This window comes from Chiloscyllium plagiosum, chromosome 36 (assembly GCF_004010195.1).
Source record: "Chiloscyllium plagiosum isolate BGI_BamShark_2017 chromosome 36, ASM401019v2, whole genome shotgun sequence".
Taxonomy (NCBI): Eukaryota; Metazoa; Chordata; class Chondrichthyes; order Orectolobiformes; family Hemiscylliidae; genus Chiloscyllium; species Chiloscyllium plagiosum.
This window is the reverse complement of record NC_057745.1, coordinates 36,895,710-36,922,067: the sequence shown is the minus strand read 5'-3', so window position 1 is coordinate 36,922,067 and position 26,358 is coordinate 36,895,710. Positions and strand designations below refer to the sequence as shown.

The window sequence follows — 26,358 nt, the reverse complement described above, 5'->3', positions numbered from 1 at the left end:
CATCTTTGGACTGTGGGAGGAAACCGGAGCACCCGGAGGAAACCCACGCAGACACGGGGAGAATGTGCAAACTCCACACAGTCAGTCGCCTGAGGTGGGAATTGAACCCGGGTCTCTGGCGCTGTGAGGCAGCAGTGCTAACCACTGTGCCGCCGTGCCGCCCATATTATTATTGCATCAGCCTCCACTACTTCCTCTGGCAGCTCATTCCATGCAAGCACCACCTACTGCATGAAAAAAACTGCCCATTAGGTTCATTTTATATCTTCCCCACTCATCTTAAACCTATTCCTTCTAGTTTTGGATTACCCTATCCTGGGGAAAAGATCTTAGCTATTCACTTTATCCATGCCCCTCAATTTTATAAACCTCAATCAGATTTCCCCTCAGCCTCTTGACGCTCCAGGGAAAATAGCCCCAGTCTACTCAGAAACTCCCTATAGTTGAAATCCTCAAACACCCTTTCAAGTTTCACAACAGCTTTCCTATAGCAGGGTGACCAGAATCGAATGCAGTATTCCTAAAGTGGCCTAACCAATATGCTGTACAGCTGCAACATGACCTCCCAACTCTTGTACTCAATGCACTGACTAATAAAGGCAAGATTACAAAATGCCTTCTTCACAACCCGTAATTCCACCTCCAAGAAATTATGAATCTGCACCCTAATGTTTCTTTGTTCAGCAACACTCCCCAGGACCCTACTACTATTTAGTGTACAAGCCCTGCCCTGATTTGCCTTACCAAAAATGCAACACCTTACATTTCTTTAAATTAAACACCATCTGCCACTACTTGGCCCATCTGATCAAAGTCTTATTGTACTGAGGTAACCTTCTTCGCTATCTACTTCACCACCAATTCTGGTGTCGTCTGGAAATTTACTAACCATTCCTCCTATACTCATATCCAAATCATTCATACAAATGACAAAAAGCAGTGGACCCAGCACCGATCCTTGCAGTACAACCTTGATCACAGGCTTTCAATCCAAATAAAACAACCCTCCATCACCACCCTCTATTTCCTACCTTCAAGCAAATTTGGTATCCAAATGACTAGCTCTCCCTGGATTCCATGTGATCTAACCTTGCTGACCAGTCTACCACACAGAACCTTGTCAAACGCCTTACTGACATCCATACCACTCTACCTTCATCAATCACCTTTGCCACTTCTTCAAGTGAATCAAGTTTGTTACTTCAAGATAATGAAGTTAGTGACACATGATCTCCCAATCACAAAGCCATGTTGACTATCTCTAATCAGTCCTTGTTTTCCAAATACATATAGATCCTGTCCCTCAGAATCCCCTCCAACAATGGGTGGTGTGGTGGCACTGCTGTCTCACAGTGCCAGAGATCTAGGCAACTGTCTGTGTGGAGTTTACACATTCTTCCAGTGTCTGCGTGGGTTTCCTTCGGATGCTCCGGTTTCCTCCCACAGTCCAGTTAGGTGAATTGGCCATACTAAATTGCCCGTAGTGTTAGGTGAAGGGGTAAATGTAGGGGAATGGGTCTGGGTGGGTTGCTCTTTGGAGGGTTGGTGTGGACTTGTTGGGCCGAAGGGCCTGTTTCCACACTGTAAGTAATCTAAATCTAAACTCACTGACATCAGGCTCAACGATCTATAGTTCTCTGGCTTTTCTTTGCCATTCTTTCTTAAATAATGGCACCATGTTAGCTACCCTCCAGCCTTCTGGCATCACACCCATTGCTATTCATGATACAAATATCATGATGCAAAGGGCCCAGCAATCACTTTCCTAGATTCCAACAAAGTTCTTGGATACACTTGATCATGTCCTGGGGATTAATCTACCTTTGTGTTTTAAGGCATCCAGCATGATTTCCTCTGTAAAATGGTCACTTTTCAAGATATCACCACTTATTACTCCAAGTTCTCTAGCTACTATATCCTTCTCCATAGTACATACTGATACAAAATACTTGTTTAGTATCTCAGCAATCTCCTGCAGTTCCACACAGGCCTGGTTGATCTTTAAGTGGCCCTACCTTCCCAATTACTCTTTTACCTTTAATGTATTTGTAGAATCTCTTTGGATTCTCCTTAACCCTATCTGCTCAACCCATCTCATGCTTCGATTATGCCCTCCTGCTTTCCTTTTTGAGTATATTCCTATTAGCCTTATACTCCTCAAAGGATTCACTTGATCTCAGCTGTATATACCCATTTTTTCTTAACCAGAGCCTTAATTTCTCTTGTCATCTAGCATTCCTTCACAAATAGGAATTTTTGGAATCTGGATTTCTATGTTCACATTTTTGAAGGCCTCCCAGATTCCAACTGGTGCAGAGGATGCTGCCTCATTTGGAGGGAAGGTCTTATGAGGAAGGTCTTATGAGGGATTTGTTTTTGCTTGAGAAAAGAAGGTTGAGAGGTAACTTAATAGAGACATATAAGATGATCAGAGGAGTAGATAGGGTGGACAGTGAGAGTCTTTTTCCTGGATGGTGATGGCTAGCACAAGGGGACATAGCTATAAACTGAGGGTGATAGATTTGGACAGATGTCAGAGGTAGTTTCTTTACTCAGAGTAATAAGGGCAAGGAACACCCTTCCTGCAACAGCAATACACTCACCAACTTTATTAGATTAGATTAGATAGATAAGGGCATTTAAATGGTCATTGGATAAACATATGGATGGTAATGGAATAGTGTGGGCCAGATGGGCTTCAGATTGGTTTCACAGGTCGGTGCAACATCGAGGGCCGAAGGGCCTGTACTGCGCTGCAATGTTCTATGCTCCTTACACGTGAATAGCCTCTCCCAATCAACTTTTGAAAGTTCATGCCAAAACCTTTAGATCAAATCTGTCCTTTTCCGTAACCATCTTAAAACTAAGAATTATGATCACTGGCCCCAAATACACCTCCACAGAAACCTCTGTTACTTGCCCTGTCTTATTTCCCAACAGAAGGTCAAATTTTGCTCCTTAAATAAAAAACGAAAGAACTGTAGATGCTGTAAACCAGAAACAAAAGCACAAGTTGCTGGAAAAGCTCAGCAGGTCTGCTGAACTGCCTGGATCTGCTGAGCTTTTCCAGTAAATTTTGCTCCCTCTCTGGTAAGTTTATCCACACGCTGAATAAGAAAATTTTCTTGTACACACTTAAATTCTTCTCCACCCAAGCCCTTAACACTATAGAAGTTTCAGTCTATGTTTGGTAAGATAAAATTTCCTATCGTTACAGTCCTTCACTCAGTTTAAGGTGAGGGAGGAGAGATTTAAGAGGTCCGAGGGGCAACATTTTCACACAGATGATAGTGCATATATGGAACAAGCTGCCAGAAGAGGCGTTAGAGGGGAGTACAATTACAACATCCAAAAGATATTTACACAGTTAATGGACAAGAAAGATACAGAGGTCTGGGCCAAAATCAGGCAGTTTGGACTAGTTTAGTTTAGGAAACCAGGTCGGCATGGACAATTTGGGCCAAAGGAGCTGTTTCCATGCTGTTTGACTCTATGACTCGAAATGCAGCTCATATTGTTTAGACAGATTTTCAGAAGGTTTTTGACTACGAACCACATGTGAGCAAAATTAAAGGAATTGCGACAGGCTCGATTTAAACTAATAAAATTGGCTAAGTTCAGAAAGCAGAGTAGTGGTGAATAGTTAGAACATAGAATTGTACAGCACAGGCCACAATGTCGTGCCAAACATGGGCCAAATTAAACTTATCCCTTTTGCCTTGGTCCATATCCCTCCATACCTTACATATTTATGTACTTATCTAAAAGTCCCTTAAAAATCCTTATTGTATCTGCTTCCACCACCATCATTGGTAGCACATTCCAGACTCCCACCACTCTCTACATAAAAAAACTTGCCCCTCACATCTCCTTTGAATTTAAATGCTCGCCTCCTAGTATTAGACATTTCAACTCTAGGAAAAAGATTCTGATCGTTAAACCTATCTATGCATTGCATAATTTTATTGACTTCTATCAAGTCTCCCTTTAGCCTCTGACCCTTCAGAAAAAAAAACAACCCCAGATTTCCTAGCCTCTCCTAGCCCATACCCTCTAATCCAGGCAGCATTCTAATAAACATCTTCTGCACCCTCTCCAAAGCCTCTACATCTTTTCTGTAATGTGGTAACTAGAACTGCACACAATCCTTTAAATGTGGCCTATCCAAAGTCTTACAAAGCTGCACCATGACATCCTGACTCTTGTACTCAATTCCCCAAACAATAAAAGCAAGCATGCCATATACCTTCTTTATAATCCTAACTACCTGTGTGACCACTTTCAGGGAGCTACGGACTTGAACCCCAAGATCCCGCTGTACATCAATGCTGTTCAAGGTCCTGCCATTAACTGTATACCTCCCCTTAACATTTGACCTCCCAAAGTGCAGCACCTTACCACTTACCCAGATTAAGTTCCACCTACATCTGATCTATATCCGTATCCTTTGACAACCTTCTACACTATCCACAACTCCATCGCTCTTTATGTCATCTGCAAACTTACTAACCCACCTAGATTTTCATCTAAGTAATTTTTATATATCACAAACAGCAAAGGTCCCAGTACTGATCTCTGCGGAACACCACTAGTCAGAGACCCCCAGCCAGAAAAGAAAACACCCTTCTACCACTACCTTCTGCCTACTATGGGCAAACCAATTCTGAATCCACGCAGCCAAGTCACTGTGGATCCCTTGCATATTAGTGGGCGGCGCGGTGGCACAGTGATTAGCACTGCTGCCTCACAGTGCCTGAGACCCGGGTTCAGTTCCCGCCTCAGGCGACGGACTGTGTGGAGTTTGCACGTTCTGCCCGTGTCTGCGTGGGTTTCCTCCAGGTGCTCTGGTTTCCTCTCACTGTCCAAATATGTGCAGGTCAGGTGAACTGGCCATGCTAAATTGCCTGTAGTGTTAGGTAAGGGGCAAATGTAGGGGTATGGGTGGGTTGCACTTCGGCGGGTCGGTGTGGACTTGTTGGGCTGGAAGGCCTGTTTCCACACTGTAATGTAATGTAATCTAATTAATCATCCGAATGATCCCATCAAGACGGACCTTGTTGAAAGCCTTACTAAAATGCATGTAGACAACATCCACTGCTCTACCCTCATCGATCACCTTTTTCACTTCCTTGAAGAGTATACTAGGAGGCAGCATGGATCGTGCAGCTGCTTCTGGGATTGCAGACTTAGTTAAAGATTTATTATAGTTTTATTAGTTATTACAGTTTCACTAACAAAGGTTTTTTTATCCCAAAAGAGAAAATGCTAGAAAATCTCAGCAGGTCTGGCAGCATCTGTAAGGAGGGCAAAGAGGTGATGTTTCAAGTCTAACAGACCCTTTGTCAAAGGTAAAAAAAGGGAGAAATAGGGAGGCATTTTAACTAGGTTGAGAGAAGGTGAGTCATGGCTCCAGAAGCAAAGGTAGCAATAAAGAGGTGATAATGACAGTCCATAGCGAGATTATAGGGAGATAGGAGCTGTGAATGACCAAGGCTGAGGTCAGTGCTATGTGACAAAATATGTGGGGGATGGCGGAGATGGATGAAGGAGAGGCAAAATGGAAAACAGGGGAGAAGGGTAGCAAAGGGGGAAGAGGAGAGGAAAAAGGAGATGAGAGAGTGGGGAGCGAGAGAAAGAGAGACAATCAAGAACAGTGAAAAAAAATTTTTTAAAAATAAATAAAATTAAGGAGGGATCGAGATGGGATAATCATCTGAAGTTGTTGAATTCAATGTTGAGACCGGCAGGCTGAAACGTGCCTAGTTGGAAGATGAGATGCTGTTCCTCCAGTTTGCGTTGAGCTTCACTGGAACATTGCATGTTCCAGACATGTGGGTGTGGGAGCAGGATTGTGTGTTGAAGTGGCAAGCCACGGGAAGGTCCGGGACCTAATTGTGTACAGACCGAAGGTGCTCAGCAAAGCGATCACCCAGTCACCGTTTTGTCTCTCCGATATAGAGGAGACCCCATTGGGAGCAACAAATGCAATAGACCAAATTGAAAGAGGTACAAGTGAAATGCTGCTTAATCTGAAATGAGTGTTTGGGGCCTTGGATGGTGAGCATGGAAGAGGTAAAGTGGCAGGTTTTGCACCTTCTGCGATTGCATGGGAAGGTGCCACGTGTGATGGGAGAGGTGTTAGGTGTGATGGAGGAGTGTACTAGGTTGTCCCGGAGGGAACGATCTCTGCGGAATGCAGACAGGGGGAGGGAAGGGAAGATGTTTTTTGTGGTGGCGTCCTGTTGGAGTTGGCGAAAATGGTGGATGATTATTCTTTGCATGTGAAGGCTGGTGGGGTGAAAGGTGAGAACAAGATGGACCTTATCCTTGTTCTGGGAGGGGAGGGAGGGGGTGAGGGTTGTGGCGCGGGAGATGGACCGCATGCTGTCAAGAGCCCTGTCAACAACTCTAGGTGGGAAGCCACGGTTGAAGAAGAAAGGAGCACATATTAAGAGCACCACTTTGGAAAGTGGCCTCATCGGAACAAATACAGCGGAAGCGAAGGAGCTGAGAGAAAGGGATAGAGTCCTTACAGGACGTAGGGTGAGAAGAGCTGTAGTCCAGATAGCTGTGGGAGTCAGTGGGTTTGTAATGGATATTAGTGGATAGACTGTTGCCGGAAATGGAGACAGAACGGTCAAGGAAAGGACTGCAAGTGTCGGAGATGGACCAGATGAAGGTGATGGAGGGATGGAAACTGGAAGCGAAGTTTATGAATTTTTCCAGGTCAGGACGAGAGCAGCATTTCACTTGTACCTCTTTCAATTTGGTCTATTGCATTCATTACTCCCAATGTGGTCTCCTCTATATCGGAGAGACAAAACACCGACTGGGTGATCGCTTTGCTGAGCACCTTCAGTCTGTACGCAATCAGGTCCCAGAACTTCCCGTGGCTTGCCACTTCAACACACAATCCTGCTCCCACACCCACATGTCTGTCCTTGGCCTGCTGCAATGTTCCAGTGAAGCTCAACGCAAACTGGAGGAACAGCATCTCATCTTCCAACTAGGCACGTTACAGCCTGCCGGTCTCAACACTGAATTCAACAACTTCAGATGATTATCCCATCTCGACCCCTCTGTTTTCATTCTGCTCCTTAATTTTATTTCTTTTTTTCCACTGTTCTGTACCTCTTATTTCTTGATTGTCTCTCTTTCACTCGCTCCCCACTCTCGCATCACCTTTTTCCTCTCCTCTTCCCCCTTTGCTACCCTTCTCCCCTGTTGTCCATTTTGCCTCTGCTTTACCCATTCCCCCCATCCCCACATATTTTGTCACATAGCACTGGCTTCAGCCTTGGTCATTCACAGCTCCTATCTCCCTATAATCTCTCTATGCACTGTCATTATCACCTCCTTATTGCTACCTTTGCTTCTGGAGCCATGACTCACCTTCTCTCAGCCTAGAATAAATGCCTCCCTATTTCTCCCTTAGGTCAGTTAGACTCAAAACGTCAGCTCTTTGCTCTCCTTACAGATGCTGCCAGACCTGCTGAGATTTTCCAGCATTTTCTCTTTTGGTTTCAGATTCCAGAATCCGCAGTAATTTGCTTTTATCAAGGATTTTTATCCATTTGGTTTCATTAACATTTAAAAAAAATCAAACAAAAAAACACTATTTTCAAATGCATTTTTTAAAAGCGAACCTTTCAGTGTATAACAAATGGTTCAGGTTTTTTAATTCTACATTTAGAGGTTAAAAAAAACATGTGTTGTAAAGGGACATTTTTTTATATATTGTGAAAGTTTTGTTTTGAAAAACTGAATTTTTTTTCCAAAGTAGGGAGTTGTGTTTTTGTTTCAGGGAGACCTACATGTGCACAGCCCTAGAGAAGGTTATTTTCCTTCAACGAATTTATTGAAGAGGAGTCTTTTTTTTCAGTTAATCAGCTGAGTGGTTGATATATATTTTAAAAATGTTTTCTATTTTAACATTATTTTCTGGAGCTAATGTCAGGTAATTTATTTTATATATCAGATGTTATTGGAAGTTCCTTTTTTAGGCTTAATGTTTTTAAGGGAATGTACGAGTGTGTGTACGATATCTAGTAGATTTAGAAATGTCATTACGCAGCAGGATGAGTCAGATAGATGGATGGCTGGAGGGAAAGGTAAGAAGAGAGTTCAAAAGTATCCTGTGGCCAGTCCTCTAACAAATACATATTCAGTTTTAAAAACAGTCAAAAGGGAAAGCCTCTCTGAGATAAATGGAAGAGGCGGTCAGTTATTGGATACTTGGAATGATTATATTCAGCAGAGTTTGACAACATTTCATAGAATTACTGTTGTAGAGGACACTCCTGTCAGTAGGATAGACAGGAAATTCTGTGACAGTGAGCAAACATTTAGGATGGTTTTTGCTGGGATTAAGGACAACTGTAAACATTTCAAGTTTATTGTTAAAAGTGAGATTGAGAAGCCAGAGATTATTGTAATCTTCTATTTCTTTAAATTAACTCTGCACTGCTTTAATATTTTCCCTAAAAACGTCATTCCTACCAAAGATGATAATGATTAAAAAGCAGAAGATTAAAAAAAGAGCCTTGAAAATAGTATTATCTGGTTTACTCCCAACACCAAACTCAAATAAAGGAAGAACAAGAGGATAACGGAGATAAATAAACAGTTTAAATGCTGGTGTATTGTTCAGGTATTCAGGTTTTTGGACATTGAAATGTCTTTTGGTATAGAAAAGATTTGTTCAAAAGGGTGGTCTAACCTGAACTGGAAAGGGGGCAATATCTTAGCAGGATTTGCTCATTCCATCAAGGGACACTATATGTTGATAGAGAGGGGGAGTGGAGGAATTCTAAGTAGCAGTGTAAATAGAAAGATTGATGGGGAAGGTTTTGAATGTGAAGCGAGCATGTCAGTTAGAAAAGAAAGACAAGAAAGAGTCAGAATCTGTAGTAACTCAGAACTAAACTGTATTATTTCAGCACAGATAAGGCTGATGAAACACTTCTGTCAATTTCAACTAGACCCCACCACCAAATAACATCTTCCCCTCTCCACCCTTCTCTGCCTTTCGCAAGGACCGTTCCGTTCAACAGTTCTTGATTTGCGTCATGCTTCCCACTGACCCCCCCCGAGCCTCCAGGTACCTTTCCCTGCAACCAGAAAAGCTGCAAAGCCTGCCGGTACACCAACCCCCTCACCTCCATCCAAGGGCCCCAAACAGTCCTTCCAGGTGAGACAGAGGTTCACCTGTTTCTCTTCCAACCTAGTTTACTGCATCAGGTGCTTCTGATGTGGTCTTCTCTACATTGGGAAGACTGAATATAAACTTAGGGAACAGTTCGCCGAGCATCTCAGCTGGACCCACAGGAACTGACCGGACTTCCCAGTCACTGCCCATTTTAATTCCCCTTCCCACTCCCTTTCCTACATGACCATCCTTGGCCTCCTCCGTTGCCACAACAAACCACACCACAAATTGGAGCAACACCACCTCATCTTCCACCTGGGCAGCCTATAACTTGGAGGACTCAACAAAGGGTTCTCCAATTTCAAATAACCTCCCTCCCCATCCCCGTCCTCCTTCCCCAGCACCCCCCTCCTCCCTGCCATCAACCAGATTCATTCTTCCCATTGACCAACATGGTCATACCCTCTATCTGGCTTCACCTATCAGACTTCACCTCCCTGCCCTCGCCACCCCCTTTATCTGCAGCTCCCCCCAGTCCTGAAAAAGGGTTACACCCAAAACTTCTCCACCTCCTGATGTTGCCTGGCTTGCTGTGTTCTTCCAACCTCCTGTCTGTCTATGATGAAACTCAGGGCATGTTTCAGAACATGGGATTGTGACATCATAGCTATTACAGAAACTTGGGTGAGAGATGGGCAAGACTATCAGCTCAATGTCCCAGTTTTGGATGCTAGAGAAGGATAGGAAAAGAGGCAAAAAAAAAGAGGGGACGTGGTGTTTTTGATTAAGGAATTCTGTAACTAGAGAAGATATTTTTGAAAAACTTTCCAGTGAAAATATGTGGGTAGAAATAACAAATAAGGAAGGAAAGATCACCTTGATCAGATTGCACTAAAGGTCTCCCCAGTAGGTGAGAGGGAAGTTGAGAAACAATTATTTCGGGAGACCTCAGATATATGTAAGCAAAATAAGGTGATTGTGAGAACTGCAAATGTTGGAGAGTCAGATTGGATAAAGAGTTGAGCTGGAAAATATGCAGTGGGTTAGGCTGCTAAGACGAAGGAACAATGGATGAATAAAGATATTACGATTCTAGTCAAGACTAAAAGAGAATCTTACTTTAGACATAGATAACTTGGTTCAATTGCATCTCTTAATATAAAGAGTGTCTGGACATTAAGAAAGAAATCAGGAAGGCAAAGAGGAGAGATGAGGTAGCATTGGCAGATAAGGTTAAGGATAACCTAAAGAGATTCTACATCAAGAGCAAAGGGATAATTGGAGAGAGGGTACAGCCTCTTAAAGATCAAAGACATTGCCTTTGTGTTGAACCCCAGGAGATGGGAGAGATACTAAATGAATATTCTGTGTCAGTTTTTACTGCAGAGAAAGAAATGGAGTCTAGAAAATGCAGAGAAATCAACTTTAACCTTTCAAAAACAGTTCCACAGAAGAGGAAGTTTAGAGGATGTCTTGGAGAACATAAATGTGGATAAATCTCCAGGATCTGATCTAATGTATCCCAGAATGTTGTGGGAAGTAAGGGAAGAAATTGCAAGACCCCTTGCAGAAATATTTGTATCTGTAAATATGGATGAGATGTCTGAAGATTGGAGGGTGGCGAATGTCTTACCCTTGTTTAAGAAAGGTTCGAAGGATAAACTGGGAACTACAGACCTGAGAGTCTGACTTCGGTTGTGGGTAAACTGTTGGAGGTCATTTTATAAGATAGGATTTATGGACAGTTAAAAAGGCAAAAATTGATTAGGGATAGTCAGCATGGTTTTGTGAGAGGAAAATCAGTCTCAACTTTATCTTGCTCAAAAAACTCAATCAAGTTACAAGAAGGATATTATTATGTTGAAGAGGGTTCAGCAAAGATTTACTAGAATGTTGCTGGGTTCAGAAGGTTTGAGTTATAAAGGAAGGCTGGTTAGGCAGGGGAGTAGCAGATTGAGAGGTGACCTGATAGAAGTTTATAAAATAATGAGAGTTGTAGATAGAGTTAACAGTTGTCTTTTTCCTAGGATGGGGGATTTCAAGACTTGGGGGCACATTTTTAAGGTGACAGGAGAGAGATTTAAAAAAAGACATGACAGTGAGCTTTTTCTACAGAGAATGGTTTCCATGTGGAATAAACTTTCTGAGAAAGTGATGGATGTGGTTACAATGACAAAGTTTAAAAGACATTTGAATAATTACATGGATAGCAAAGATTTGGAGGGATATGGGCCAGGAGCAGACAGGTGGGACAGATTTCATTCGAAATTCATGTTCATGTTCAGCATGGACTGTTGGACCAAAGGGTCAGTTTCCATGTAAGATGACCTGCCTCATACAAAGTCATGTATCTAATTCGGCCATGCTTTTTCAAGTACGCATAAATCCTATCCCTAAGAATTCATTCCGATAGCTTCCCAATCACCAATGTGAGACTTACTCGTCAGCGGTTTCCTGGATTATCCTTATTTTCTTTTTTGAACAGAGAACAACTTTAGCTCCCAGTTCTCCAGGACCTCTCCAGTTGCTAACGAGGATACAATGTTCTTGGTCAAGGCACAGAAATCTCCTCTCTTGCCTCTCTCAATAACTTGAGGTAGATAGAATTGGGTCCATGGAAACTTATCCATCTTAATGCTCAAGAGACGTAATACCACTTGTTTCTTTATCTCAAAATGCCCTAACATATTAGCAGGCTCCACACTAATCTCACTACCCTTCACATCCTTCTCCTGGGTGAATATTGACACAAAGTACTCATTTAGGGTCTTGTGCAAATCCTCTGCCTCCAAGCCCAAGTTGTCTGCTTCAGCCTTGTCCCTTGTTGTCCTCTTGTTTATAAGTTACATTCTTGACCCTGGCACCTGGGAGGCAATGTCTCAAATTGAGTCTACAGGATTCTAAAGGGGGAGGGTGAGCAGCCAAAGCTGTGATACACATCAGTACCAAGGACATAGCTAGGAAAAGGGATGAAGACCTAAAAAGTGAATATAAGGGAGTTAGGTTGGAAGCTAAAAGGCAGGGCGAACAGAGTAGCAATCTCAGGATTGCTACTGGTGCCACATGCTAGTCAGGCTAGGAACAGAGAGCTAGTGCAGCTGAAAATGTGGTTGTAGAGCTGGTGTAGGAATGAGGGTTTCAGGTATTGGATCATTGGGATACCTTCTGGGGAAGGTGGGACCTGTACAAGGATGGGTTGCACCTGAACTGGAAGGATACCAATGTCTTGTGTGGGAGGTTTGCTGGAGCTCTTTGGGACTAGTTTGGCAGGGGAATGTGAACCAGAACTATGGATCAGAGGATGTACCCTGGTGAACAGGCAGATACAGCGTGCAGAGAATCTGAGAGGAAAGATAGACAGCTGATAGTGAAATTTTGCAGTCAACGTGGTGGGTTGAAGTGTGCCTTCTTTAACGCAAGAAGTGTCAGGAATAAGGGCGATGAACTTAGAGCGTGGATCAGTACTTGGAGCTAAAATTTGTGGCCATTACCTGGATATTACAGAGGCAGGAATGGTTATTGGATATTCTGGGGTTTAGATGCTTCAAAAGGAATAGTGAGGGAGGTAAAAGAAGAGGGGGAGTGGAATTGCTAATCAAGAATAGTATCACAGCTGCAGAAAGAGAGGTCACGAAGGAGGATTTGTCTATAGAGTCAGTATGGGTGGAAGTCAGAAATAGAAAAGGAGCAGTCACTTTATTGGGAGTTTTCTATAGACACCCCAATAGTAACAGGGACACAGAGGAGCAGATTGGGAGACAGATTTTGGAAAGGTGCAGAAGTAACAGGATTGTTTTCTTGGGTGACTTCAATGTTCCTAATATTCATTGGAACCTCTTTGGTGCAAATAGTTTGGATGGAGCAGATTTTGACAGGTGTGTCCAGGAATGATTCCTGACTCAATTTGTAGTTAGGCTGACTAGAGGGGAGGCCATACTGGATTTGGTACTTGGCAACAAACCAGGTCAGGAGTCAGATCCCTCAGTGGGAGAGCACTTCGGTGATTGTGATCACAACTTCCTGACCTTTACTATAGTCATGGAGAGGGAAAGTATTTAATTGGGGGAGGGAGAATTACAATGCTATTAGACAGGAACTGTGGGACATAAGTTGCAAGCATATATTCTCAGCGATGCGCAAAACAGAAATGTGGAGGTTTTTGAGGGAGCACTTGTTGCGAGTGCTGGATAGGTTTGCCCCACTGAGGCAAGGAAGGGATGTTAGGGTGAAGGAACCTTGGATGAAAAGAGATGTGAAACATCTAGTCAACAGGAAGAAGGAAGCTTAAGGTTGAGGGAGCAAGTATCAGACAGGGCTTTAGAAGTTTACAAGGTAGCCAGTAAGGAACTGAAGAATGGACTTAGAGCTAGAAGGGGGCATGAAAAAGCCTTGGCGGGTAAGATTAAGGAAAACCCCAAGGCGTTCTACACTAATGCGAGGAAAGAGAGGATGGCCAGTGTAAGGGTGGCCAATCAGGGACAGTGGAGGGAACTTGTGCCAGAGGAGGTAGGTGAGGTCCTTACTGAAAACTTTGCTTCATTATTCACTCATGAGAGGGACTATGCTGTTTGTGAGGACAGCATTAAACAGGTTGATATACTAAACAGGTTGATGTTAAGGAGGAGGATGTGCCAGAAATTTTGAAAAACATGAGGATAGATAAGTCCCCTGGGCCAGAAGGGATATACCTAAGGCTTTTACAGGAAGCGAGGAAAGAAATTGCTGCGCCTTTGGCGATGATCCGTGCGTCCTCACTGTGCACTGGAGTAGTACCAGATGATTGGAGTGTGGCAAATGTTATTCCCTTGTTCAAGAAAGGGAATAGGGGTAACCCTGGGAATTATAGGCCAGTCAGTCTTGCACCGGTGGTGGAGAGAATTCTAAGAGACAGGATTTCTGATTACCTGGAAAAGCATAGCTCAATTAGAGATAGTCAGCATGGCTTTGTGAGGGGCAGATCATGCCTCATAAGCCTTATTAAATACTTTGAGGATATGATAAAACACATTGATGAAGGTAGAGCAATGGATGTGGTGTATATAGATTTTAGCAAGGTAAGGTTCCCCATGTTAGTCTTATTCAGAACGTAAGGAGGCATGGGATACAGAGAAATCTGAGAAACTCAGGGGTGGAGAGTTAAACAGGAGGTAGGATGGGGCTGAAGGGAAAGTAGCTGAGAGTCCAATAGGTGGGTGGAGGTGGGGGTAAAGACGACAGGTCAGAGGGATGGGTGAAGCAAATAGGTGGGAAGTAAGATGGACAGGTGGGACAGGTCATGAGGACTGTACTGAAGGGGAAGGTTGGAACTGGGGTAAGATGGGAGGAGGGAAAATGAGGAAAATGGTGAAATCCACACTGATGTCATGACGGGGGAGGGGGGCACGTCCCTTTCACCCTCACAACGTGCTGCCCTCCACTCCTTCTGCTCCACACCCAACCTTACCATCAAACCAGTGGACGGGGAGGAGAGCATTGGTAGTTTGGTGCACTGACCACTACACCACTGAAGCCAGGCGCCAACTTGAAGACACCTTCTCCTACCACCTCGCCCCCCCCCCCGACCCCCACCAAGTTCATGACCTCACCTCCCATCACCATACCATCATGTCCAAGACCTCATCACCTCACAGGATCCCCCACCCACAGCTTCATGTTTCGGGAACCCCACACCACCCGGTTCTACCTCCTACCCAAGATCCACAAGACTGACTACCCTGGCCGACCTATCATCTTAGCCTGCTCCTGCCCCACTGAATTCGACACCACATACCTCGATACTGTCCTATCCCCCAGCCCAGGAAGTCCCCATTATTCGGGGCACCACCCAGGCCCTCCACCTCCTCAAAGACTTCTATTTCCCTGGCCTCCAACACCTCATCGTCACCATGGACATCTACTTCCGATCTGCCATGAACAGGGTCTCCAAGCCCTCCAATTTGTCCTTTCCCGACGTCCCCACCAGTACCCTTCTACTGACACTCTTATTCGTTTGGCTGAATTCGTCCTCACCCTCAACAAGGATAGAATCCCCCTGGTCCTCACTTTCCACCCTACCAACCTCCGTTTACATTGCATCATCCTCCGTCATTTCCACCACCTATAAACGGACTCCACCATGAGAGATATATTTCCCTCCACACCCCTATCCGCTTTCCGGAAAGACCTTTCCCTCCGCAACTACCTCGTCAGCTCCAAGCCTCCCAACTACCCACCCTCCCCTCCCAGCACCTTCCCCTGACACCGCAGTAATTGCAAAAGCTCCGCCCACACTTCCCCCCCCTTACGCCTGTCCAAGGTCCCAAAGGAGCCTTCCACAACCATCAAAATTTCACCTGCACTTCCACACTCTATGCCTCTATGTGACCAAGTTGATAAATGAAGGAAGGGCTGTTGATGTCACATATATGGACTTTAGTAAGGCGTTTGATAAGGTTCCCCATGGTAGACTAATGGAGAAAGTGAAGTCATAAGGTGTGCAGGGTGTTCTAGCTAGGTGGATAAAGAACTGGTTGATCAACAGGAGACAGAGAGTAGTAATTGAAGGGATTTTCTTGAAATGGAGATGGGTGACCAGTGGTGTTCCACAGGGGTCACAGTATTGGGGCCACTGTTGTTTGTAATATACATAAATGATCTGGAAGAGGGCACTGTTGGTATGATCAGCAAGTTTGCAGATGACATGAAGGTTGATGGAGTAGCAGAAAGCATAAGGAACTATCACAGAATACAGGAGAATATAAATAGACTGGAGAGTTGGGCAGAAAAGTGGCAGATGGATTTCAATCCAGACAAATGTGAGGTTATGCATTTAGGCAAGACTAATTCTAGAGCAAATTATACAATGAATGGAAGAGCCATGGGAAAAGTTGATGAACAGAGAGATCTGGGAGTGCAGGTCCATTGTACCCTGAAGGTTGCTGCACAGGTGATAGAGTAGTCAAGGCGGTATATAGTATGCTTGCCTTCATTGGATGGGGTATTGAGTATAAGAGGGGGCAAGTCATGTTAAAATTGTACAAGACAGTGGTGTGGCCGCATTTAGAATACTGTGTACAGTTCTGGTCATCACATTACCAAAAAGATGTGGACACTTTGGAGAGAGGGTGCAGAGACGGCTTACAAGGATGTTGCCTGGTATGGAAGGTGCTAGCTATGAAGAAAGGTTGAGTAGGTTAGGTTTATTTTTATTAGAAAAAAGGAGATGGAGGGGGGACCTGATTGAGGTTTATAAAATCATGAAGGGTATTATAGACAGGATGGATAGAGACAAGCTTTTTCCCAGGGTGAAGAATTCAATTACGAGAGGTCACGCTTTCAAGGTGAGAGGTGGAAAGTTTAAGGGGGACATGTGCGGCAAGTACTTTACACAGAGGGTGGTGGGTATTTGGAACGCGTTGCCAGCAGAGGTGGTAGAGGACACAGTAGATTCATTTAAGATGTGTCTGAATAAATGCATGAGGAGGTGGGGAGCAGAGGGATACAGATGCTTAGAAATTGATCGACAGATTTAGACTGTACATTTGGATCAGCTCAGGCTTGGAGGGCTGGAGGGCCTGCTCCTGGGCTGTAAATTTTCTTTGTTCTTTGTCATTTACTGCGTCCATTGCTCCTGATGCAGTCTTGTCTACATTGCGGAGACTGGATGCCTTCTCGCAGAGCGCTTCAAAGAACACCTCCGGGACACACACACCAATCAACCCCACCGTCCTGTGGCCATACAACTCCCCCTCCCACTCTGTCGAGGACATGCAGACTCTGGGCCTCCTCCATCACCACTCCCTTACCACCCAATGCCTGGAGGAAGAACTTCTCATCTTCCGCCTTGGGACCCTCCAATCCCATGGCATCAATGTGGATTTTATCATTTTCCTCATTTCCCCTTACCCCAGTTCCAACCTTCCAGCTCAGCACCATCCTCATAAACTGTCCCATCTGTCCATCTTCCTTCCCACCAATCCGCTCAACTCTCCCTCTGACCTATCACCTTTATCCCACTCTCCCCTCCAACCTATCACCTTTACCCCCACCATCCAATTTATCTCTCCACCCCCGAGGCTCCCAGCCTCATTCCTGATGATGGAATTTTGCCTGAAAAGTCAATTTTCCTGCTCTTCGGATGCTGCCTGACCTGTGCTTTTCAAGCACCACACTCTTGACTCTAATCTCCAGCATCTGCAGTACTCACTTTCGCCTACAGAGAAATCTGACTGTCAGGATTCAGAATTGGTTGGTCCATAGAAAACAGAAGGTGGTAGTAGATGGGAAGTATTCAACCTGCAGCTTGGTCACAAGTGGTTTTCCACAGGGATCAGTTCTGGGACATCTGCTCTGTGATCTTTATAAGTGACTTGGATGAGGCAGTGGAAGAATGGGTTAGTACGTTTGCCGATGACACAAAGGTTGGAGGAGTAGTGGATAGTGTGGAAGGCTGTTGTAGGTTGCAGTGGGACATTGGCAGGATGCAGAGCGAGGCTAAGTGGCAGATGGGGTTCAACCTGGAAAAGTATGAAGTGATTTATTCTAGAAAGTCAAATTTGAATGCAGATTACAGGGTAAAAGGCAGGATTCTTGCCAGTGTGGAGGACCAGAGGTCCTTGGGGTCGATGTCCATTGATCCCTCAAAGTTGCCACCTAAGTTGATAGGGTTGTAAAGAAAGCATATGGTGTTTTGATTTTCATTAGCAGGAGGATTGAATTTAAGAGCCACGAGGATTAGATTAGATTAGATTAGATTAGATAAGATAAGATTCCAGCGACCAGAACTGTACACAATACTCCAAGTGTGGCTGCACCAGAGTTTTGTACAGCTGCAACATGGCCTCATGGCTTCAATACTCAATCCCTCTATCTATAAAAGCTAACACACAGCAGGCCTTCTTAACAACCTGGTGGCAACTTTCAGGGATCTATGTACATGGGCACCGAGGTCTCTCTGCTCATCCGCACTACCAAGAATCTTACCATTAGTCCAGTACTCTGATTTCCTGTTACTCTTTCCAAAGTGAATCACCTCACGCTTTCCCGCATTAAACTCCATTTGCTATGTCTCCGCAGTTGCAGCTTATCTATGTTCCTCTGTAAACTGCAACAGCCTTTGTCACTGTCCACAATTCCACTGACCTTACTGTCATCCGCAAATTTACTAACCCTTCTGCACTCTCATTCAGGTCATTTAAGGGCGGCACGGTGGCACAGTGGTTAGCACTGCTGCCTCACAGCCAGAGATGAAGGTTCAATTCCCGCCTCAGGCAACTGTCTGTGTGGAGTTTGCACATTCTCCCAGTGTCTGCGTGGGTTTCCTCCGGGTGCTAAATTGCCCGTAGTGTTAGGTGAAGTGTTAGGTTAGTGTTAGGTTATGTAGGGGAATGGGTCTGGGTAGTTTGCGCTTCGGCGGGTCGGTGTGGACTTGTTGGGCCGAAGGGCCCGTTTCCACACTAAGTAATCTAATCTAAAAATGACAAATAGCAGTGGACCCAAAACAGATCCTTGCAGTACACCTTTGGTAACTGATCTCCAAGATGAAGATTTCCCATCAACAACTACTTTTCAGCTAGCCAATTTCTGATCCAAAACACTAAATCACCCTCATTGCCTCTGTATTTTGAGTAAGAGCCTACTATGGGGAACTTCAGCAAACGCTTTACTGAAATCCATATCTGCCACATCAACTGCTTTACCCTCATCTACCTGTTTGGTCACCTCAAAGAACTCAGTAAGGTTTTGTGAGGCACGACCTACTCTTCTCAAAACCATATAGACTATCCCTAATCAAATTATTCCTCTCTAAATGATTGTAAATCCTATCTCTTATAATCTTTTTCAACACTGAAGGAAGGCTCACTGGTCTATCGTTATCAGGGTTGTCTCTACTCCCCTTCTTGAACAAAGGGACAACATTTGCTTTCCTCCATATTTCTGGCACTATTCCTGTAGACAATGATGACATAAAGATCAAAGCCAATGATTCCTCAACCTCCTCCTCAGCTTCCCAGAGAATCCTAGGAAAAGTCCCATCCACCCAGGAGACTTCTATATTTTCACACTTTCCAGAATTGCTAACACTTCCACCATATAAACCTCAATCCCATCTAGTCTAATAACCGGTATCTCAGTATTCTCCTAGACACTATTGTCTTTTTCCAGCTTGAACACTGACGAGAAATATTCTTTTCGCTCCTCTCCCATCTCCTCAGACACCACACACAATTTCCCACTACTGTCCTTGACTGGCTCTGATCTTACTCTTGACATCTACGACCTTGGGGGAAGGTTTAAGTTGGGAACGGGCAAATTACATCCGTATTAGGCAGAAGCTAGCGAGTGTTAATTGGGAGGAGCTGTTATTGGGCAAGTCCATATTCGACACATGGGAGTCGTTTAAAGACCTCTTGGTCAGAGTTCAGGACCAGCATCTTCCATTGAGGAGGAAGGATGGCAAAGTAACGAGGGAGGATGTGAATTTTGTCACAGGAAGAAAAAAAGCATATGTAAGGTTTAGGAAGCTAACATCAGACAGGGCTCATGAGGAATATAAAAAAAGCAGGAAAGAACTCAATCAGGGAATGAGGAGAGCAAGAAGGGGCCATGAAATGACCATGTCAAGTACGGTTAAAGAGAATCCCAAGGCATTCTATACATACGTAGAACAGTACAGGCACTTTGGCCCTTGATGTTGTGCCAACCTTTTATCCTACTCTAAGATCAAACTAACCTTCAGACCCTTCATTTCACTGTCATTCCGCGAATTGTGCCTATCCAAGCGTCACTTAAATTTCCTGAATGTGTCTATCTCTACTCTGCTGGCAGTGCATTCCACGTACCCTACACTCTGTATAAAGGACTGACCTCTGACATCTCTCCTAAAGCTTCCACCAATCACCTTAAAATTATGCACCCACGCGATAGCCATTTCCGTCCTGGGAAAATGTTACTGGCTATCCACTCTCTATGCCTCTCATCATCTTGTACAACTCTACAAAGTCACCTCTCCTCCTCCTTCAGTCCAAAGAGAACAGCTCTAGCCCCCCTCAGCCTTTCTTCATAAGACATGTCCTCCAGTCCAGACAGCATCCCGTAAATCTTCTCTGCACCCTCTCTAAAAGTTTCACACAACTAGAACGCTACACAATATTCCAAATGTGATCTAACCATGGCTTTATAGATTCCCTACAGTGCGGAAACAGGCCTTTCGGCCCAACAAGTCCACACCAACCCTCTGAAGAGTAACCCACACAGACCCATTTCCCTCTGACTAATGCATCTAACACTATGGGCAATTTAGCATGGTCAATTCACCTGACCTGCACATCTTTGGACTGTGGGAGAAAACCGGAGACCTGGAGAAAACCCATGCAGGTAAGATGGAGAATGTACAAACTCCACATAGACAGTCGCGTGAGGCTGGAATTGAACCTGGGACCCTGGTGCTATGAGGCAGCAGTGCTAACCACTGAGCCACCCTATGAGGTCTTATGAGGGAAGGCTGAGGGACTTGAGGCTGTTTTCTTTAGAGAGAATAAGGTTGAGAGGAGACTTAATAGAGACATACAAGATGATCAGAGGATTAGATAGGGTGGACAGTGAGAGCCTTTTTCCTTGGATGGTGATGGCTTACACAAGTGGAGAGGTAGTAAGGACATGGAACACCCTGCCTGCAACAGTAGTAGACTCGCCAACTTTTAAGGGCATTTAAATGGTCATTGGATAAACATATGGATGATAATGGAATAATGTAGGTTAGGTGGGCTTCAGATTTGTTTCACAGGTTGGCTTGTGTGCTGTAATGTTCCATGTTCTATGTCCTGACATATTGAATTGTTTTTAAGTTGGAGGGATGTATATGGCAATATGTCCACCTGTCACTCCATTTTCATAACTTCATCAGTTAATGACTTTCTATCCAAGACATTATTTCAATACTTGAATCTATGAATCTATCGTAAACAAGATCAGCAACAGAGCAACATGCACAGTATGGTAAAACAGGAAGACACATTGCAGGCACCATTTGATGCGCGGAAATCCAAACTGATGAATCCTTGTAAGCTGAAGGAGGCGGTATAAATTTAAATGGTATAAGTTAATAAGTATAATTTAAAAGGTCTAACAGAATCATTCATACACACAGATCTGTAAAGTTGGCAGGATAAGGCTAAAAATATGCTTGAGAAAACAGAGCAATTGTCTTGACAAAGGTTGAGAGCACAAAATAAGTTATGCATAATTTATGTTAAAAAAAAAGCACTAGTTAGGTATCACAGTTGGAATACTACATCTAATTTTGGACACCACACTATAGGGAAGGATATCAAGCCATGACAGAGGGCACAAAGAAGATTTATTAGATTGGTACCAGGCAAACGATGCTTCAGTCATATAGAAAAGATGGGGGTCTCTGGAGTAGAGGAAGCAATGTAGATTTCATAAAGGTATTGTAAATCATCAAGTATTTTGATAAAGCAGGTACTGGAATCATGGTTGGTTAATGGAGACAGAATTTCACCCTATTGACAAAAAAAGCCAAGAGGGGAGACTAGAACATTTTTCTGCAGCAATTTATGATTCAGAATACATTACTTTGAAGAGGTCCTGGAAGCAGATTTAATAGTAACTTACAAATGGAAATTGAACAAATATCTGAGAGAAGAAATTCTCAGGGTTCTGGGCTAAAAAGGCAAGAGTGGGTCATACCGAATCATTTTTTAATAAAACAACATACAAACATGGACAGAATGGTTCCCTTCTGTGCTTTATGAATAAACATAAGGGAGGACTCCAAATTATTACAGCAAGTTTAAATAAATTGCAGATTTAAGTGAAGAATCGAAACAGCTTCAGGCTTGAAGAAGAAAAATATGCAGTATCTTCATTTGGGAAGGGGAAAAAAGTAAACCATGAATGAGAAAACCAGCACATATCAAATTTTCAGATTAATCAGTTTATTCGTCAACAAATATATAACTTCATGAGGTTGAAGGGAATTCTTGGATACAGAAAATCAACATAAACACATACTTACGTCCATTATGGTTACAGGAACTTCTTTGATCTTGTGAGGCTCTACATAGGAATTCTGGCAGTTTAAAGTGAGACGAGAGGCCAACTCGCCCTGCCCTAAACTCTCCAACTGTCATTCCATACAAAAGAGAGAAATTAGAATTCATGAAATAATAATATAAAATAAGGCTAAAGGAACTGGAGTTCAAATTTAGAATTCTTTAAGCATCTCGCATTACATGCTAACTACTGGTCAATTGATGGCTTGTTATAAAACATTAGAGCAGTTAGGTCACAGGGTCATATAGGTCGACAACACAGAAAAGCTCTTTGGTCCATCAAGTCTGCGCTGGTTATAAACCAGCACCTAACTATTCTCATTCCATTTGCCAGCACTTGGCCCATAGCCTTGTATAGCCCTTGATGTTGCGCTGTGGAACCAATCTGAAACTGACCTATTCTACACCATTCCACTTTCATCCATATATTTATCCAATGACCATTTAAATGCCCTTAAAGATGACGAGTCTACTACTGTTGCAGACAGGGCATTTCACGCCCCTATTACTCTTAGTAAAGAAACTACCTGTGACATCCTACATCTATCACCCCTCAATTTAAAGCTATATTCCCATGTGCTAGCCATCACCATCTGAGGAAAAAGGCTCTCACTGTCCACCCTATCTAACCCTCTGATTATCTTATACGTCTCTATTAAATCACCTCTCAACCATCTTGTCTCAAATGAAAACAGCCTTAAGTTCCCCAGCCTTTCCTCATAAAACCTCCCCTCCGTAGCAGACAACATACTAGTAAATCTCCTGTGAACCCTTTCCAAAGCTTCCACATCCTTCCTAAAATGCAATGGCCAGAACAGTATGCAATACTCAAACTGCGGCCGTACTAGAGTTTGTACAGCTGCAGAGTGACCTTGTGGTTCCAAAACTCAATCCCTCTACCATTAAAAGCTAACACACCGTATGCCTTCTTAACAACCCTATCACCCTGAATGGCAACTATCAGAGATATATGTACATGGACACAGAGATCTTTCTGCTCATCTACACTACGAAGAATCTTACCATTAGCCCAGAACTCTTTATTCCTATTGCGGTTTCAAAAGTGACTAATCTCACACTCTTCCACAGTAAACTCCACATTTGCCACCTGTCAGTCCAGCTCTGCAGCTTATCTATGTCCTTTTGTAATCTGCAACATCCTTCCGCACCATCCCCAATTCCATCCACCTTACTATCATCTGCAAATTTGCTATTCAAGATTAGATTGGTGCTGGAAAAGCACAGCAGGTCAGGCAGCATCCGAGGAGCAGGAAAATCAACGTTTTGGGCTGAGGCCTTCATGACCTGTTGGGTTTTTCCAGCACCACTCTAATCTTGACTCTAATCTCCAACATCTGCAGTACCCACTTTAACCTCCACAAATTTACTTCTTTGCCATCATGCAGGGTATTTAGAAAAATGTCAAACAGCAATGGCCCCAGAACAGATCCTTGTGATACACCACTAGTAACTGAACTCCAGGATGAACATTTTCCACCCTCTATCTTCCTTCAGATGGCCAATATCTGATCCAAACCACTAAATCACCCTCAATCTCACGCCTCTGTATTTTCTGCAATAGCCTACCGTGGGAAACCTTATCAAATGCTTTCCTGAAATCCAGATACACCACATCAACTGTTTTACCTTCATCCACCTATTTGGTCACCTTCTCAAAAAAACTCAATAAGGTTTGTGAGGCACGACCTACCCTTCACAAAACAGTGTTCACTATCCCTAACCAAATTTGTCCTCTCTAAATGATTATAAATCCTCTCTCTAAGAACCTTTTCCAACACTTTACCCACGACTGAAGTAGGGCTCACTGCTCTACAAGGTTGTCTCTATTCCCCTTCTTGAACAAGGGGACATTTGCTATCCCCCCGTCTTCTGGCACTATTCATGTGGACAATGATGACAAAGATCAAAGCCCAAGGCTTTGCCATCTCCTCCCTGGCTTCCCAGAGAATCCTATGACCCAGGGGACTTACCTATTTTCACTCTTTGCAGCATTGCTAACAGCTCCTCTTTGTGAACCTCAATCCCGTCTAGTCTAGCAGCCTATATCTCGGTATTCTCGACAACATTGTCTTTATCCAGTGTGAATACAGACAAAAAATATTCCTTTAGTGTTTCCCCTATTTCCTTGGACTCCACACACAACTTCCCACTACTATCCTTGATTGGCCCTAATCTTTCACTCGTCATTCTTTTATTCCTGATATACCTACGGAACGCTTTAGGGTTTTCCTTGATCATATCTGCCAACAACATCTCATATCCCCTCCTGGTTCTTCTTAGCTCTCTCTTTAGGTTTTTCCTGGTTAACCTACAACTCTAAAGGGTCTTAACTGAGCCTTTACATCTCATCCTAACATAAGCTGCCTTCTTCTTCTGAACAAGAGATTTGACTTCTTCAGTAAACCATGGCTCCCTCACTCAACCACTTCCTCCCTGCCTGACAGATATATACTTAGCATGTTAATGATATACTGAAGGGCCTATTTTTGTGCTATGGATCTCTAAAATTTTGACCAATTTTTCTTCAGATCTAACATCTGGGTAAATTTCCTTTGCATGAGGCATTAACCAGAATCACTGATGTAGAGGACTCCATAATTCAGACAGCTCTTAATGCACATTGGTTAGCATCCTTGCCACTCAGCCAGAGGATCCAGCCTTTGACCAGATGCCAAAGGAGATGAAGTTATAACCTGTACAAGCAGGCCAAGCATAATTTAGAAAATGCTTCCAATGTGTGCTAATGGCAGGACACAAAATGAGAAAAATTCCTCATCAGCCAATGTGATGGAAATAACACTGGAGACTCTCCCAGATGACAAGATATAAAAATTAGGTTTAGGGTCAGCTCAGATTCCTGTATATTTTTATGATGCTACACATTGGATATTCAACTGTACAGCCAACACCAAGCATGAAGGAGCAGCACCCTGAAAGTTAGTGCTTCCAATTAAACCTGTTGTACTATAACCTGGTGTTGTGTGATTTTTAACCATGTAAATATCGCTGGATCGTGATTGGACGTTGGAGGATCGTTTGGTTTTGCTGACCTGCTCTTGGTGGATCTTAATGCTGGCTTCGGCCTAACGCCAATTCAGGTACCAGCCAACCTCTGAGCTATGGCCTCAGCAGCCGCTCGCAGCCCTGGCCAGGGCATTCGCAACACAGTCAGGGTGACTGTGAAGAAGGTGGAGGAGCACACACCGGTCGATCGGACGGTGTTTGTGAAGAAGATTTTGCTGGAGTGCTGTGGATTCGAAGCAGTGGATGTGTACTGCCTGCAGGATTTCCCTGCGGCAGGCTATTTCGATGTGACCTTCAGGAGTGTGAAGAATTGCGAGCAGCTCCTGAAGGTCTTCAAGGAGAAGGAGGGGGAACCTCTGTTCTCCATCTTGTCGGCGGTCCCGTTGTGTGTGCTTCCTGCGCAGAGGAGTCCGGTTGTAACAATCCAGATGTACAACCCTCACGTCCCAGCAGCAGATGTCCTGACCTTCTTGAGAAGATACGTCCAGGTCGAGGGAGAGAGTACCGATGTGGTCGATCCTTTCGGGATCTGGACCAGCAAACGACAGGTCAGGGTAACCCTGAGGGTCGATGCCAGTGGGAACATCCTCCACCCACCCTCCAGCTTTGCCATCGGACATACGCAGGGCAGCCAAAAGTGTGCCGAACCTGCGGGAGGTCAGGCCACATGACGGCGGTCTGCCGAAATTGCAAGCAGGAAGGCCACCCGACCAAGGAATGTAAGGAGGCCAAGAACTGTAATCTGTGCGGAGAGGCGGGCCACATGTACAAGGCCTGCCCAAGACGAGGGGCCGCCACCTACGCACAGATGGCCGGAGGTGGCAACACGAACCGTGGACCGCCCAAGACCAGCAAGGTACCACAAAACAGCACGGGAACGGTGCCTGGAGGCAACCAGAAGGAAGAGCGGGCTGTAGCAGAGCAGACGGCAGGCAGCGGGGAGGTGCAGCAGCCGATCCAAGCTCCTGCAAGACAGACGGAGGAAATGGAAGAGAAGGGACCAAAGGAGGCAGAGGATTGGATTACTGTGAAAAGCAGGAAGAGGAAACCTCGCCAGGCCCCCAAAGCCACCCAGCGAAGGGGGAAGCGACACCTACACGACGAGGATAC

At 44.2% G+C, this 26,358-nt stretch overlaps 1 protein-coding gene across 8 annotated transcripts in view; it reads right to left on the bottom strand.

The window, feature by feature from the left end:
* The window catches only part of spg21 (SPG21 abhydrolase domain containing, maspardin), a 169,812-nt gene that overhangs the window by 21,759 nt on the left and 121,695 nt on the right, over positions 1 to 26,358 (bottom strand). For 7 of the 8 annotated variants that reach the window (XM_043677692.1, XM_043677700.1, XM_043677697.1 and 4 more), the window contains one exon: positions 22,167 to 22,274. The exons of the other annotated variant lie outside the window; for it this stretch is intronic. In XM_043677692.1, the coding sequence (XP_043533627.1) occupies positions 22,167 to 22,274 (108 nt within the window). The remainder of the gene's footprint in view (positions 1 to 22,166; positions 22,275 to 26,358) is intronic. 8 annotated transcript variants of the gene reach the window in all.